The following is a 15,734-nucleotide window of genomic DNA, read 5'->3' as shown; positions in this document are numbered from 1 at the left end:
TGATAGCTGGAGCTACAGCAGCAATCTTGTGTCAGGAAAGGAATGAGAGAACCGTACAAATATTGGTTCTGATGTTTCGAGCTGTGGATCACCGGTGCTAGTTCCTGTCTACTTGTGGAGTAGCTGTATGTGAGAAGAACGAGCTCAGGTTGGGCACCTGGGTGGCTCAGTTGGTTAAGCATCTACCTTTGGCTCAGGTCATGATACCCGGGTTCTGGGATTGAGCCCCTTGTCAGACTCCCTGCTCAGTGTGGAGCCTGCTTCTCCTTCTCCCTCTATTCCTCGCCCCTGTTCACTCTCTCTCCTGCCCTCTCTCTCTCAAGTAAAATATTTTCCTAAAAAATATTTATTTATTCATGAGAGACACAGAGAGGCAGAGACACAGGCAGAGAGAGAAGCAGGATCCATGCAGGGAGCCCGATGTGGGACTTGATCCTGGGACCCCAGGATCACACCCTGAGCTGAAGGCAGACGCTCAACTGCTGAGCCACCCAGGCATCCCTCAAATAAGTAAAATCTTTAAAAAAAAATTATTAGAGGGAGCGAGCATGAGCAGGGGTAGGGGAAAGGGCAGAGGCAGAGGGAGAAGCAGACTCCCCACTGAGCAAGGAGCTTAATTGAGCAAGGACTCGATCCCAGGACCTGATATCATGACCTGAGTCAATGGCAGAGCTTAATCACCTGAGCCACCCAGGCACCCCTCAAGTAAATAAAATCTTCAAAAATATGGGTTCATTTTTTTTAAGTTGCTGTGAATAGTATTCTGTGACTTGTAGCTGAAAGCAGTATTTCTAACGTTTCGATGCTTCAGAGAGCCAGAATCCTGTTTCGGCAGCATTTCTATGCTGCGAGGATTGAGTTCTGTAAATAGAATTTCCCTGATCAGAATGTTCAAAACTTTAAAGTCTTTCAGTATATCTACTGCTAAAAGATGAGAGAAGATCCTTTTTCTTAAAATTTAAATTCAATTTTCCAGCGTCAACCCAGTGCTCATCCCATCAAGTGCCCTCCTCAGTGCCCGTCACCCAATTACTCCATCAAGAAGATCTTTTTAAAAAAAAAAGTTGGACTAAAATCATTAAAAAATATTAAAGTGTAGAGGAAAAAAATACTGTTTATTAAAGACTTGTCAAAATTCTAAGTCTCCTTTAAGAAAACAATCACCTGGCAAAACCACTCCAGTGGCTTCTATGCCCTTGATATCTATCTGTTCATACTTTCATAAAATTGTTGAGTGCTACAAATTAGTTTTTTCCCCCACTAAGTATTTTAGCGTTATGCTGTATTTCCCTGTCAATATTTTTCAAAAATGTGACTTTTATTTGTAACATTTTAAATGTTGAACATTTAAGATGTCCCAGGGACGAGTGTTGTTTGTGAGCTACTCTGATGATTGCTTTGAGATCCCTTCATAGAAGCAGAATTACTGAGACAAAAATCACAAAAACACGTAAGGTCATTAGTGAACACTTGCATTAGCAATGCCTAAGAATGCCCTTTCTGTCCAAACCTTGATTACACCAGGTATGATCATATTAAAAAAAAATCTCCACTAATTGTTAATAGGTGAGCAAACTCGGATTTTCTTCTACGACTGCAAATCTGTTCCTTGTCTTGGGCGTGCCGTCTGTACTGCTGTTTTTGCAATCGCTGAGTTGCTCTCTATTTGCCAGAACAAACCAAGAATGAGAAAGGAGAGGACCTCGCTCAGATCCAGGTCATAAATCCAATTTGTCCTAAACTGATGAGAAATGATCAGTATCCAGAAATCACATACTTAGCGTGAAGCAGCTTAACTTTAATCATTGCACAGACACAAAAGATACCGTGTGAAGCACAAATAATTGCTCCCTGCCCCCTGTTGTCCCAGTTTCTACCATCACCTCGAATAACCAGAATAAAGGTCTTGGTTATCTTAGGAAGGCAGCAAAGGGACTCGCATCACATAGTGAGTGATACACAGTAAACACTGGGGCCTAAGAAGGGGACGAGTTGAGTATCCAAATGCTACTAACTCCAGGGTGAGCTGCCTTCTAGCAAACAGACCTTTTCTCAAGGCAGAGAGAGCATGGCTCCTAACGGAGTTTGTTCTGGGTGACTGGCAATGAAAAATCCTGGATTTACTTGAGTTTGCCACAAGTAATCTTGATTGGCTCTCAGTGCTGTAATTTCGTTTGATCTCTTTCCACCAGAAGTCTTTCTAACAGCTTTACTGAAACAGAATTCACATACCGCAAAATTCACCCATTTGAAGTTGTACGATTCACTGGGTTTTAGTATGTTCATCAAGTTGTGCAAACATCTGCACAATCTGATTTTAGAACATTTTCATCACCCTGAAAAGAAACCCCTGTACCCATTAGCAGCCACTCCTCCGCCCCCCTCTACCTCCAGCCCTAGGCAACCACTAATCTACTTTCTGCCTCTTCAAAAGGCTTTTATAGCAAAATAATCCTCAGAATTTACTTTGATTTAGCTTTCCTTGGCTGTTACAAGACTAAAAGGTCACAGTAGCATGCCCTCTCTCCCCTGAAAATTAAATCAACAATGATAGTCCTGTTAGGTCCCCAAGCACAGAGGGAAAATATAGTCCTGTTCTTAGCAAACCCCTGATGGAGCGCACTGCTGGTCCTTACAGGAGACCTGCACAAACTGCCCTTCACCATCCCTGGGCCCGGGCTGATGATTTGAAAGACCAGACCCACCCCCCTGAACTGGTGTTCAAGGTTGATGGTCCCTTCAGCAGAGGATGGCACCAGACTTTCCTGATGGCACGTTTCCGCCGGTAATTAATCCCACCTCTCAAGCTAGAGGAGTGGCTTTTACTGTGAACTTGGGGCAAAGTGTGCCTGAATTGAAAATGGCCTTGATTGGCCTTGCGAGGACCTGTTTTCTTTCTTTCCTTCCTTCCTTTCCTCCTCTCTTTCTCTTTGTCTCTCTCCCTTTCTTTCTGTCTCTCTTTTTCTTAAATATTTATTAATTTGACACAAAGAGAAAGCCCAAGCAGGAGGAGCAGCAGGCTCCCCACTGAGAAGGGAGCTTGGACCCCAGGCTGCATCCCAGGATCCTGGGATCATGACCTGAGCCAAACGCAGACGTTCAACCACTGAGCCACCCAGGCGCCCCGAGGACTTGTTTCAACTCTGAAATGCTGTACCCTGCTGTGGGGGACACGGCAGGGCCTTCCTCCAGAACATTCCTCAGATGTATGAGTGTGAGAGTGACTCAGAAGCAGCGCAAAAAAAACAATGCCTCAGATACTGGGGAACAGCGAGTGAAGGAAATTTGCTCTGTGGTTGCTAAATTTAATCCAAATAAACCTCTTCTTAGGAGCCGTCAAGCAGCAATACCCAGACTGTCTGTGACAACAGACACATGAGTTAATTACTGTGGCTCAGCTGTCCGACAACTCCTGAAGCAGTTGTTCTGGGGGGGGGGGGGTGCGATACTTTTATGTGGTTGGTCACCCCTTAATGCTGCATCAGTCCCTTGCTGCCTGACGTCTGGATTTAACAGCGTGGACAATGCTCCGTGTTCATAAATCAGTCCCATCAGAGCTGCCAGGAGAAGGGGAACGGAGCTTGGGCCTGTTAGCTTTACAAATCCTCAAATTTTTAATGCGATTCAAGTCGATTCCCTTGGAAACCACAAGATTTGCTGTGACTAGCAAATGGGCATGACCTGGATGATGATTCCCCCTGTCTGGGGCCCTGGCTACCTGCTGTTCTATACAAATAGCTTGGCTCTAAATCATTTTAGCTTCTGGAATAGCTCAAGGGACAAAGAGCACTTCTGTGCGTTTGTCAGATGTAGGGTGAAGGTGTTGGACCAAGCAAATGGATGCTGGTGGGTTGTAACATTCCTGGAAGTAAGCAGGGAGGGAGAGATTTTCTGAGTTGGAAAGGGGCTTTGGGTAGCAGTGACTGGAAGTTCTTTTATTTTTTTCCCCCCTTCCCCACCCTCCCATGCTCTTAGACTTCCGGTGATGCCCTGTCACTGGGGTTCGTTTCTCCACCTCTTCTCTGTGAGACCTGAATTACATTACTAAGAGAGGAAGGAAAAGGAAGCTAACATTTGATGATCTCCTCTTCTCTAGGGACTAAGGTGTTTTTTTTTTTTTTTTTGCCTGAAATACTCTTTTGGTTTTTTCTTATTAACTCTTGATCATCTAAAACTCAGCTCAGAATTATCCCCTGAAGTTCTGCTTGGTCCACCCCCAGGTTGGGATGTCAACCCAAGCTCCTCTGTGCTCCTCTGTGCAACCCACACATACCTCTTTTTTTTTTTTCTTAACTGCAATGTTATACCGAAGCCATTTTCATGTGTGTCTATGTGAGGAAGGGTCATGGCTCATCCTCCTTACATCCTGGCACCTACCACATTTCCTACTAGGAAGTCAACACCTATGTTGAATTGAACTAAGGTTGATTCCCTAAAATGACCTTATAGTGGATGTCCCTCTGGGCTGGGACACTGGTTCTTCCACTTGCTGGGACTGCTGTGTGCTCTGGCTCTCCATCGGTTCCCTTCCTAAGAACTGTCCTCAGCCAGATGGAACCACTGTGCCCAAAGTTCCAAGCCTTGGGGTTGAGGGGTAAGGGGGAGAAGCAGTAGCCAATGGCTGGTCCATGTGATGGAGCAAAAGCCTGGGCCCTTTACCTTCAAAGACCCTCCCAAAGTCCAAGCCCTCGTGGGCTTCTTAGAGGCTCCTGTTGCACCTGCATCATTGCACACTGTCCCTCAGCCAGCCCTGCCCCCTCACTCCTCAGCCTCCCGCCCCAGGGGCCTCCATTTCAGAGTCTATTCCTGGGGAACCCAGATCACCACAGGCCCATTGCTTCTGACCAGCTCTTTCCCAGTTGTCCTGTAAAACAGAATGCATTTTCCATTTTTCCCCCCTTATCATTTGACAGAAGCAAACGACCTTTCCTGAGGTCTTTTTTTTTTCCTTGTAACAGTAGAGAAATGCACAGGACCTTAAAAAAAAAGACTCCTTTCATGTGCCTTCATTTCTGCCTGGAAAGATTCCACCGTGCATCCTTGCTCAGCCCTACTTTGTCTCCTCGGATAGGAGAATGTGCTGAGAGACTCAGCCTTGACTAGGGGCTGAGACAGGATGTGAAGAGCATTTCTGAGGGTGTGGTGTTTAACCTGGGCCCAAAGGAGGACTCTCCTTCTCTGCTAAAGTAGACTTTTCCCTGAGATGAAGCACGAATGAGGGACCTTTCAGGCAGCAGCAGGGGATCAAGTCAGAAGTGACTGAGGACTTGGGGCTGCCCAGTGTGGCAGCGGCTCAGTAATGACCATCCCTCCATCCCTATTCTAGATCTGATGTAGGGAAATGAAACCCAAGGGCCATCTATATTATCGAATGAAAAGGTTATTTGGTAAAATGCTTTCATTACCTTGATGTGGCTGCTTTTCCTGTGCTTTCTTCCTTTTTCCAGTTGAAGCAGATAGCCTTCGGAATTGCTGCGGCTAATTTTCACTGGGTGTCTTTGGCTTCTCTCTGAACTGAGTTGGGATTCACTTTCTACCCTTGACAATATAGGTGGAAATGTGATGCTGGATGAGGCCCCTTCACTGGGCTGCACCTCGGTCAGCTGTATTAAGGCTTGCTGGTGCTGCTCCATTATCTGATTGAGCTGTGAATCTGGAGAAGCTCTAACAGGTTGGCTGTCCAAGGAAGAATGGAATTTCCTGAATGGGAAACACCCCCCACCCACACACAAATCTGTTAATGGAAACTGGATACATAAGACTTTTACCATAAAAGTCTTTATGAGGGATCCCTGGGTGGCGCAGCGGTTTGGCGCCTGCCTTTCGCCCAGGGCGCCATCCTGGAGACCCGGGATCGAGTCCCACATTGGGCTCCCGGTGCATGGAGCCTGCTTCTCCCTCTGCCTGTGTCTCTGCCTCTCTCTCTCTCTCTCTGTGTGTGACTATCATAAATAAATAAAAAAATTAAAAAAAAGTCTTTATGAATTTGATGTATTCATCACTCTCCAGATCAAATTAAATCTTAAAATAATGACCTGTAGTTTAATCTTTTTTAAAAAACTTATTTGAGAAAGAGCGAGAGAACATGAGCAGGAGAAGCAGAGGAGAGAGAATCCGAAGCAGACTGTGCTGAGTGTGGAGCTCAACACGGGGCTCGATCTCATGACCCTGAGATCCTCACCCTGAGCAGAAACCAAGAGTGAGACACTTACTTGACTGCACCACCCAGGCACATCTAGCTTAATCTTTTCATAAATATATGAATTTCTTAAAAGCCTCCTAGTTTTTCTTTAGGATAGTCTAACTCTTATTTAGAACTTCCATTTAGTACATTCAGGGGGGAAAAGAAACCTTTGAAAAGTCAAAGATCTTCCTACCATAAAATTCCTGGAAATGCTGGATTAAATTTAAACATCCTTTTGAATACACAGGTGAATTTTTTTGGGTAAGATTTTATTTACTTGAGAGAGAGAGAGAGTGAGAGAGTACAAGTGAGCCACGAGCAGGGGGAAAGAGGTAGAAGGAGGGGGAGAAGCAGACTTCCCGCTGAGCAGGGAGCCTAACTTGAGGACCCCGGGATCATGATCTGAGCCAAAGGCAGATGCTTAACCCACTGAGCCACCCAGGCACCCACATAGGTGAATTTATAAGAGAGGCAGGGAATCTTTGAGACCAAAACCAAAAAAGGAACTAAAGAAAAAACAGATTTTGAATAAGCTGAAGCTATGGCTTTCTTTGTGGGAGTTTTGGGTCTATAGACTTGAGTTCTAACACTTTGGTGCAGGGTATGTGAAATCTTGGCCCCATGTGGGGCAGGGAATCCACTGAGATGCCTGTATAAGGGCCTTGGAGAAGCTACATCCTCAGAAGCTGGATTAGTGAAAACCTCAGTCGCCATCCTTGAGAATCAACAAAGCAAATCTATCTGTCTTGGTCTAGGTTCTCAGTTGGAAAAAAAATTCCTTGCGAATCTCCACCTGGCAGTGTTTGAGGTTCATATTTACCCATGTAATCCTGGATTCCAACACCAAAAAAAAGTAACATAAGAAGGATCCTGGAGGAGGGCTACCTCTGCATATCTGGCAGAAGCAAATATACAAGTTCTCTGGAGGGATACGTTCCTTCTCAAGCCTGCTAGGTGTCTACAGACAAGATGGCTAAACATACATTCACAATCCAAAATCTTAGAATGTATGAGGAAATCATCTATCAAGTCAGAGTCCGCAGACACACATGCACACACAGAAGGATCCGTTATAGATTCCTAAGAACTTCTGATAATAGAATATTAGCATTCTCTTTTTTGTTTTTCAATAGCTTTATCAAGGTATCATTTGCATATCATCAAATTTCACCCACTGGTAATTGTATATATAGTTCAGTGATTTTTTTTAGCATGTACATTTATCTTTTTAAAATTTTATTAAAGCAAGCATGTTTAAAATGATTAAAGACATGAAAGAAGAAATCAAAACCCTGAGAAACCCATTTTGAAAAAAAAAAAAAAAAAAGAACAGGGAAGCCTGGGTGGCACAGTGGTTGAGCACCTGCCTTTGGCTCAGGTCGTGATCCTGGAGTCCCAGGATTGAGTCCCACATCAGGCTCTCCCCACAGGGAGTCTGCTTCTCCCTCTGCCTCTCTCCCTTTGTCTCTCATGAATAAATAAATAAAATCTTAAAAAAAATAAAAAGAAAATAGAACAGGAAGGTTTTAATCAGAGCCAAATAAAAATTCTAGCCATAGGGATCCCTGGGTGGCACAGCGGTTTGGCGCCTGCCTTTGGCCCAGGGCGCGATCCTGGAGACCTGGGATCGAATCCCACGTCGGGCTCCCGGTGCATGGAGCCTGCTTCTCCCTCTGCCTGTGTCTCTGCCTCTCTCTCTCTCTTTGTGACTATCATAAAAAAAAAATTAAAAAAAATTCTAGCCATAAAAAATACTCTGGCTTGGGTCAGGATCCTGTGGTCCCGGGATCAAACCCCACGTTGGGCTCTCTGCTCAGCTGGGAGCCTGCTTCCCCCTCTCCCTCTGCCTGCAGCTCTCCCTGCTTGCGTGCTCTCTCTCTCAAATAAATAAATAAATAAATAATAAATAAAATCTTAAAAAAAAAGCACAGGTATCTAAAAGAATATAAGGAACAGAATTCAAGAGACAAAGAGTCTAGAATAACAGAATTTGATATACCTCTATTTGGTGTTCCCAGAGGGAAAATAGGGCAAATGATACTTCATAAGGTGTGTAATATTGCCTATGACTATTTCATAATATGGATGATAATTTTGTGGAATTTATGAAAGAAATGAATCCTCAGATTTAGAAATCACAAGCAGGATTAAACATTTCGTACCTAGACCTAACACAGTGATACTTCAGAACACCAAGAACAAAGAGGACGACTGTAACAGAAAAGACAAAAATGAATAATATATTGACAAAAAACTTTCCACACAGAAACACAGAAAAATGTTTTCAAAGAGTTTAAGTTTTTACCAGTTTAACTATAACTCCAGACAGAATGTAAAGGAATTTCAGGTAAAGTTTCCAGTGACCTACTCTTGTTGAAATACTTTCCAAAGGATGTCTACTTCAAGAAGAAAGAGTAAAATGGAAGAAAAACTGTGAGGCAAAGGCATGAAAAAACAATTACATGTGAAATATTGATTGTATAAAATCAATAATTTTTAGAGTTCTAGGTGCTGGACAAGATGCTGGCCAAAAATTCTATGACCCGCAGGGTGATTGGATTAAAACAATCCAGCAATTCTGAATATGTTCTGGAAGAGAATAGAAATATTAACACTAGTCAAGTTAAGTTTTTTAAAAAATGAATTGGATGGCACTAAAGGACATCATGCAAAGTGAAATAAATCTGACACAAATACCATATGATTCCACTCATACATGAAATATAAAAAATAAAGAAAAAATAAAGAAAAAAGCCAAATCAGTCCCATAAATACAGAGAACAAACTGGTGGTTTCCAGATAGGAGGAGGTAGGGGGTTGGGTTAAATGGGTGAAGGAGAGGGAGGTTTAGGCTTTCAGGTACGGAGTGAATAAGTCATGGAAATAAAAGTCACAGCATAAAGAATATAGTCTTTATATAGAGCAATGTAATGGGACATATGGTAGCTACCTGTGAACGTACATGATATATAAACTTGTCAGGTCACTAAGTTGTACACCTAAAACTAATGTAACGCTGTATGTCAACTATATGCAAAATAGAGAATATGTATTTCCAAATCAGGAGAGGGACAAAGTAACAAAACTCTATTAGTTCAATAGGGGATCTATATATCCATATATAGAGAGATGTAAGAGTATAGAAACAGTAGGTGATCGAAGGGACAAATTAAGATGCTCGAAGTAAATCCAAATATGATTATTACAATAAATGTAAGTAGTTTAAAGCTGAAAATCCATTTGTGATAAAAGCTCCTTGCAAAAGGAATAGAAGTTTCCTGTCTCCCCTCCCTGTCTACCAAAAGTTAAATATTTTTAATCCTATAAATACTAGAAGCACTCCCTCGAAAGTCAGGAAAGAAAGGCCAGGATGCTTGCTATCTCTCACTATCTCTTCTAGGAAGCTAAATCTGAATTTTATTGAATGTACATTCCACATCTCCAACACAGACAGCCCTGAAATGTCTTCTCATCACTTCAGACATGCAAAATTGTCTCCCTACTTTGAAAGTAAGCTCCTGGAAGGTACCTGGGCATCATACTACTTCTGTATCTTCTACAGCATTTTAGCCCTGGATTTAGTGCATATAAGGTTTGTGATAAACGCATTTGACTGAAAGACATCAGGAAATGTCCTCTGAAGTGATTTTTAAAATAACTTTTTTTTTTATTGTAGAAGGAATAGATCTACATTGCAGGGAACTTGAACAATTCAGAAAGTATGAAGATGACATTAAAAATAATCCAACCTCTCTTGCCAGAAATAACTACTATTGATATTTTGGTGCATTTTTTTCCTTTGTGCATATTTTTACATACTAAAGCTCCCACTCCTTAGGTGTCAATTTGCACCTTACTATTTTCTTTTTATAGAGGTGTTTCCTGATAACCATAACTTTTAATGCTTACATGATATTAAATACCATGATTTACCTAAACCTTTCCTTATTGTTGGGTTATTGTTGTCCTTTTGGTAAATGATGGTATTTTTGTGCATATGTATTTTTCTGTATTTTGGATTATTTCCTTAGGATAGGTCAATACAATGTTGGAGATAGTTTCCTCCAAACATTACTTTTAATCCCCCAAATATAGTGATTTTTTTTATTTTTTTAATGACCAGTCCCTCTGTCCTCCTCTCTTCCCTCCAACATCTGGCTTAACTACAGTTGAAAAACTAGAGACCAGGAAAAATACATTGAAAGTGTACTATTTGAGGCAGAAATCAGAGCCAATTGGGGTGCCTGGGTGGCTCAGTCAGTTCTTGGTTTTGGCTCTGTTCACGATCTCAGGATCATGAGATCAAGCCCCATGTTGGACTCTGTGCTCTGTGGGGAGTCTGCTTGAGATTCTCTCTCTCCCTCTCCCTTCTCCCACACTTGCTGCTCTGTCTCTGAAAGAAAGAAAGGAAAAAGAAAAAAGAAAATAAAAGCAAAAGAAAAGAAATTGGAGCCAAGGACCTTGTTAGGTGACATTTCCTCTCCCGTGACCACCCCCATGACCTGTCCCCATAGCCCCCCACCCATTCTCCTTCTCCTGTCTTCAGTGGTCTCTCATTACTTCTCTAGGAAAACACTTGAGCAAAGGGAATTCTTACCATAGTATTTCTAAGTTCTTATATTTTGTTTCTGTGTAAGCCTGATTGGGTTGCTTCTTCTTTTCCTTCGACCCATTAACGTTTATGTTAGGAACAGACCAGGAGCCCTTCTGGCTCAGGGGCACTGGTCTCTGAGTAAGCTCATGGAGGTAGTTCAAGTCCACATGGGAAAGAGTGTTGACGTGTAGCTGCTGTTGTGACAGTCTCTTCTCTCCCTGGCCTTTGTGTCCTCTTTCTTTCTTAACACTCACCAAGTGATATCCAGTAGAGTTTTTGTACAACACATTGTCAAAACCCTGCTGTGGTGGAGCAAATTTATTGGAGGTTACTGTGGGATCCTGGCTCCTAAGTGCACTTGAGTGTTGTAAATCATTGTTAGGCGCATTCATAATTCCAATTGTTTCATGCTTTATTGAAGTCTCAGTAGGCTTATTTTGATTTTGTTGCTGCCTGGGAGTGCCCTTCTGGTTTCTGTGACTGACAGCCAGCTCTTCAGTCACCAAAGACTTCCGGCCACGCTGGCGTTTATGATGGTTTCGAATCTTGTGCTTGGTTGGTCTTCTGGAAGGTTGCTGGCCATTTGTTGTTTCAGAAGATTGACCTCTTGGTACGCTGTTTGATTTTGCACTTTCATATTGAGACAAGTGTTCCTGATAATTCTAAAAAGATATCTTTGGTTAATGTAAATCGGGTGATTGGAACTCTTCACACTTTACATTAGTATTTTTCAAACTAGGAGCTGAGACTTCTGGGAGGGTGACCACAATATTGGAAGGAGATAAAGAGTACAGTAGGCCCTTTCCTAATTTCAGGATATAAGAGTGATTAGCTAAGTAGTTCCTCCTGGCAATTTCAGATTATGAATTATCTAGAAATAAGTAGAGAGAATGGGCTTTATATTGAAGTCTTTGACTTCAAATGTAAAATGAAGAGTTACCGTGTGTGTGTGTGTGTGTGTGTGTGTGTGTGTGTGTGTGTGGTGGGGGGAGCTTTACCTTTACAGGGCTACATACAAAGAAAGTACAAATATACATCAAAATATGCAAGTTTATTTTAACTAAGCTGAATATTTTTTAAAATCTTAACCGGAGAGCACATCAATGATCTGCTTTACCAACAAAGTACAAGTCAAATATGAGATACAATTTAGATGATCAGATCTTTTTACTCATATAGGTCAGAAGCTAGAAATGACCTCTTCACCAGATGAAACAAATTAGATTTTATTCAGAGGATTATAAAAGAGTCTGCACTGTGATAGGACATCTGTGAAGCCACAAGGGTTGTTTTGCTTCAGTTCCTTAATATAGCCTGTACTTAGGCAATCAAACATCTGGGGGAAATATTTCAATTTCAGAAAGGTCTTTATGCTTTTCAAAGTCTTGTAACAACAAAATGTACTCCTGGTATAATAGATACACTATGTAACTATATTGTGCTAAGCCATTTAGAGATATTTTCCAAGGAATAAAGCACTCATTACTTTGTGAAAAACTAGCAGAGTTAAGAGGCCTTTGGAAAGAATGATTAAATGCTTAGTAAAAATAGTAATATGACCATATGCATCTGTGTGGTATATAATTGTAACATATTTTTTCTTTCTGAACACATATTAAAAAATCTCTACCTATGCAACATTAATTGAAAAATGCCAGTTACCAGATCATTCGAGGAAAAAACAATCCTTAAAGTGAATAAATCATATTTTTGCTCACATTGTTTTAGCTTGCTACAAAGAATGATCAAATTATTGCAATGAGTGCAACTTTTATTTCAGTTTTCTGATAAAACTACTAAGACATCCTATTCCTGTATAATATTAAATGGTATTCTATTTCTTCTTTTAAAAAGATTTTTATTTATTCATGAGAGACACAGAGAGAGGCAGAGACACAGGCAGAGAGAGAAACAGGCTCCATGCAGGAAGCCGGATGCAGGACTCGATCCTGGGACTCCAGGATCATGCCCTGGGCCCAAGGCAGGCGCCCAACCATTGAGCTACCCAGGCGTCCCTGGTATTCTATTTCTAATGACATCTCCCTATAATGAGGTTGAGATTGTTAAATTTAAAACAGTCCAATACAATAATATATTGCATGTCAGATTTTAAGTATAAATGGCTTATCTGAAATTTAGAGCATGTTTTCCATAAAATTTGAGCTTTTTGGAGCATTGGCCAGGTTCTGATGAGACACCTCTACACTTTAATTGTGTACTGGTGATACCCCCAAAAAGAAAAACTTCCTTTTCTGTATTTCAATTAAGAAAGGTTCTTCCTTCCATGCAGTATATTGAGCTGCATGGGGGAAATGTGGGCAAGAGGGCTCTGCAGATAGATATACAGTAGGCCCTTTCCTAATTTCCAAGAGCGTCCTTCCTTATAGTGGACCCAGAAGAAAACTCTATTTTACAATATTATCAGGTATGTTAATGAAACACAGTGTCCCTTTTCATGGCCATCATCAGTCTTCATGAAGGCAAAAAACAAACAAAAAACCTCCCCCAAACCCATCTTTGCTATGATATATGATGAATATTTATTGATGCTGGGAGTGTCAGTAAAAAATATATATATATATTTGTCAGGGGCACCTGGGTGGCTCAGTCGGTTGAGCATCTGACTCCTGATTTCAGCTCAGGTCATGATCTCCTGAGATGGAGCCCATGTCAGGCTCTGTACTCCATACCGAATCTGCTTGAGGTTCTCTTTCTTCCTCTCTCTCTGCCCCTCCCCTCGCTTGTGCTCACTCTCTCTAAATAAATAGTCTTTAAAAAATAAAAAAACATTTGTTAGCCTTTTAAAATTGCTAGGAAAATAGATGAACAGGAACCTTTTCTGCTGCCATCTGACTGTACATGACCCTGTTCTCTGTCCTCATTCCCACCAACAAAGAGGGGGAAAAAAAAGCTATCAGGAATTTTTTCCCTGGGGTACCAGACCCGAAATCTTGGGTTACCACTTGGTTTTAATCATGTTATACTTTTGCTGCTGACAATTCCGATTACAATAGTACTCTTCACAGGGTGCTTTGTCAACAGGGCCAAGGACTCCTCATTTTATGAAACTTCAATTGTCTCAAGTGTTAAATCCGCTATTCACATAAGTCTAAGTGCCCAGAGATGGCATTTCAGTCCCCAGAAAGGAAGACATTTACAGGCTTGATGTGATTTCTCTCACCTTCTGAGCAGGCTACTTGAGATCTGTGGTTTACTGAAGATTTATTACCTGACAATTGAGACATCAGGTGTCACTTTTTAGGTCGCAAGACCTGAGTTCCCTCAAGTTAATATACAAAGCCATTCTCAGGCTACTTAATCTCCACCAGCCCTGAAATCCTCTATTCCATCCTGCTCTCAATGGGGTTCTTTTGTTACCAATACTCACAATCAGTCCATACTCCATGCACTCAGAATAACTGCTTAATGGCACGAGGTTTTCCCAGCACACACACAGCAGTGGCCATTGGTACAGCGTTCGCATTGGGGAATCCTGATGCCTAATGCGAGGATGATAATTTCTTAGTAAGATCTGTACTTAGTTATTAATGTTCGTTCATACTGTGCCATCCGCGGGTAGTTTGCCCCCAACCCCGTGAAAGGCAGGGTCTGGCTGTTTCTCTTCTAGGACTTTCCTATTTACATGCCATGAGCGGAGGCTGTTTCTCTTCTAGGACTTTCCTATTTACATGCTATGAGCAGAGGGGAGGATGCATGCTCTGTCTCAACTGAAGGTTCATCTGCTTTAAAACAAAAGCCATCCTTGCTCTTAAGCCACCCCGATCAATCCTGAGGGTTGTGCCTGGGCTCCAAGATCAGCTCTGACCTAGGGAAGTGTCTGTTGTGCTTATTAACAATAAAACACAAATACATTGGGTGTGTGTGTGTTATAAATTCCATCTGATGATATTAAGAAAATGTAGAGCATACATATTAACTGGCTCATTTTCAGCATCAGTAAGAGAGGACTCTGTTCTGATGAATAAAATAAGCATAGCTCTATTGATGGTGGTGGAGGCAAGATCAAAATAACAGCTCTTATATTCTTATAATAATAGGAAAGGTGGGGAGATTACTTAGGATGTGATTACAAGGACTTTGATATTAATTAGTCAAAGATCCTGCATACCTTTCACCCTGTCATTCCTTTGCCTTGCCTAGAAAGGCAAGAGTAATTTTAGAGTGGCAAGAAAGAAAACATCCTATTTCGTTTTTCCGAGGCTTCACTTAATTGGAGAACTTTCTCTTTTTGCTATTGACAACATGCTCGTGCCTGGGAAGGTTCTTCTGCTATTGGGAATGTGCTCCTTCACGTCGGCCAGCAAAGGTTGGACTCTCAGCTAAGTACTGGGTCCCATTCTGGATACACCATGGAATTGGGATTTGGAAAATCCATGAAGGTCCACAGGGGAGCCCAGAATAATTCAGGACAAGATCTATGTGGCAAGGCAAAACGAAGAGGGATGCTGTGGCTTAGTCAAACCCTTAGGCGTGAGTGGGGCGCTTCCATGGAAAGTGATGGTGATGACTGTCAACTGTCAGTATTTTTAAAGAGAAGATGCACAGGCTTAAATTGGCTCTGAGACTTTGTTTCTGGCCTGTCTTGTTTCCTTGCTCTATCCCTGCTTGCTCCACCTTGCTGCTTGTGAATGTATTTCTATCTCTTCTTTTTAACAAAAAGAGTAAGAATCCGTCATCTGATCTCATTCTCTGATTAGACATCATCTCTTAACCCGCAGTCGGGCATCTCGCAAGGGTAGGCCGCCTTTCCCATCTCTGGTTCTGACCTCTACACCCTGCAAGAGAGCACTGACTCCCACCAGCCCACCCACGCTGCTCTGCTCAGGCCACCGGGGGAAACTCTTTGTTGCTAAATCCTCTGGGCACCATTTTCTTTGCCTTTTCATTTTTTTCAAACTTACAAAATTATTTCAAACTTACAGAAAAATGGCAAGA

The 15,734-nt window shown here is 41.9% G+C and overlaps 1 protein-coding gene across 1 annotated transcript in view; it reads right to left on the bottom strand.

Annotated features, from left to right (window-relative positions):
* Nucleotides 1-15,734, bottom strand: part of JHY (junctional cadherin complex regulator) — a 59,448-nt gene that overhangs the window by 6,336 nt on the left and 37,378 nt on the right. Inside the window, exons 5-6 of the mRNA XM_055304857.1 lie at nt 10,782-11,440; nt 5,406-5,700 (exon numbers count right to left, since the gene is read on the bottom strand). Of these exons, the coding sequence (XP_055160832.1) occupies nt 5,406-5,700; nt 10,782-11,440 (954 nt within the window). The remainder of the gene's footprint in view (nt 1-5,405; nt 5,701-10,781; nt 11,441-15,734) is intronic.

This window comes from Nyctereutes procyonoides, unplaced genomic scaffold, assembly GCF_905146905.1.
Source record: "Nyctereutes procyonoides isolate TBG_1078 unplaced genomic scaffold, NYPRO_anot_genome, whole genome shotgun sequence".
Taxonomy (NCBI): domain Eukaryota; kingdom Metazoa; phylum Chordata; class Mammalia; order Carnivora; family Canidae; genus Nyctereutes; species Nyctereutes procyonoides.
The sequence above is the reverse complement of the archived record's forward strand: the minus strand, read 5'-3'. Positions and strand labels throughout refer to the sequence as shown.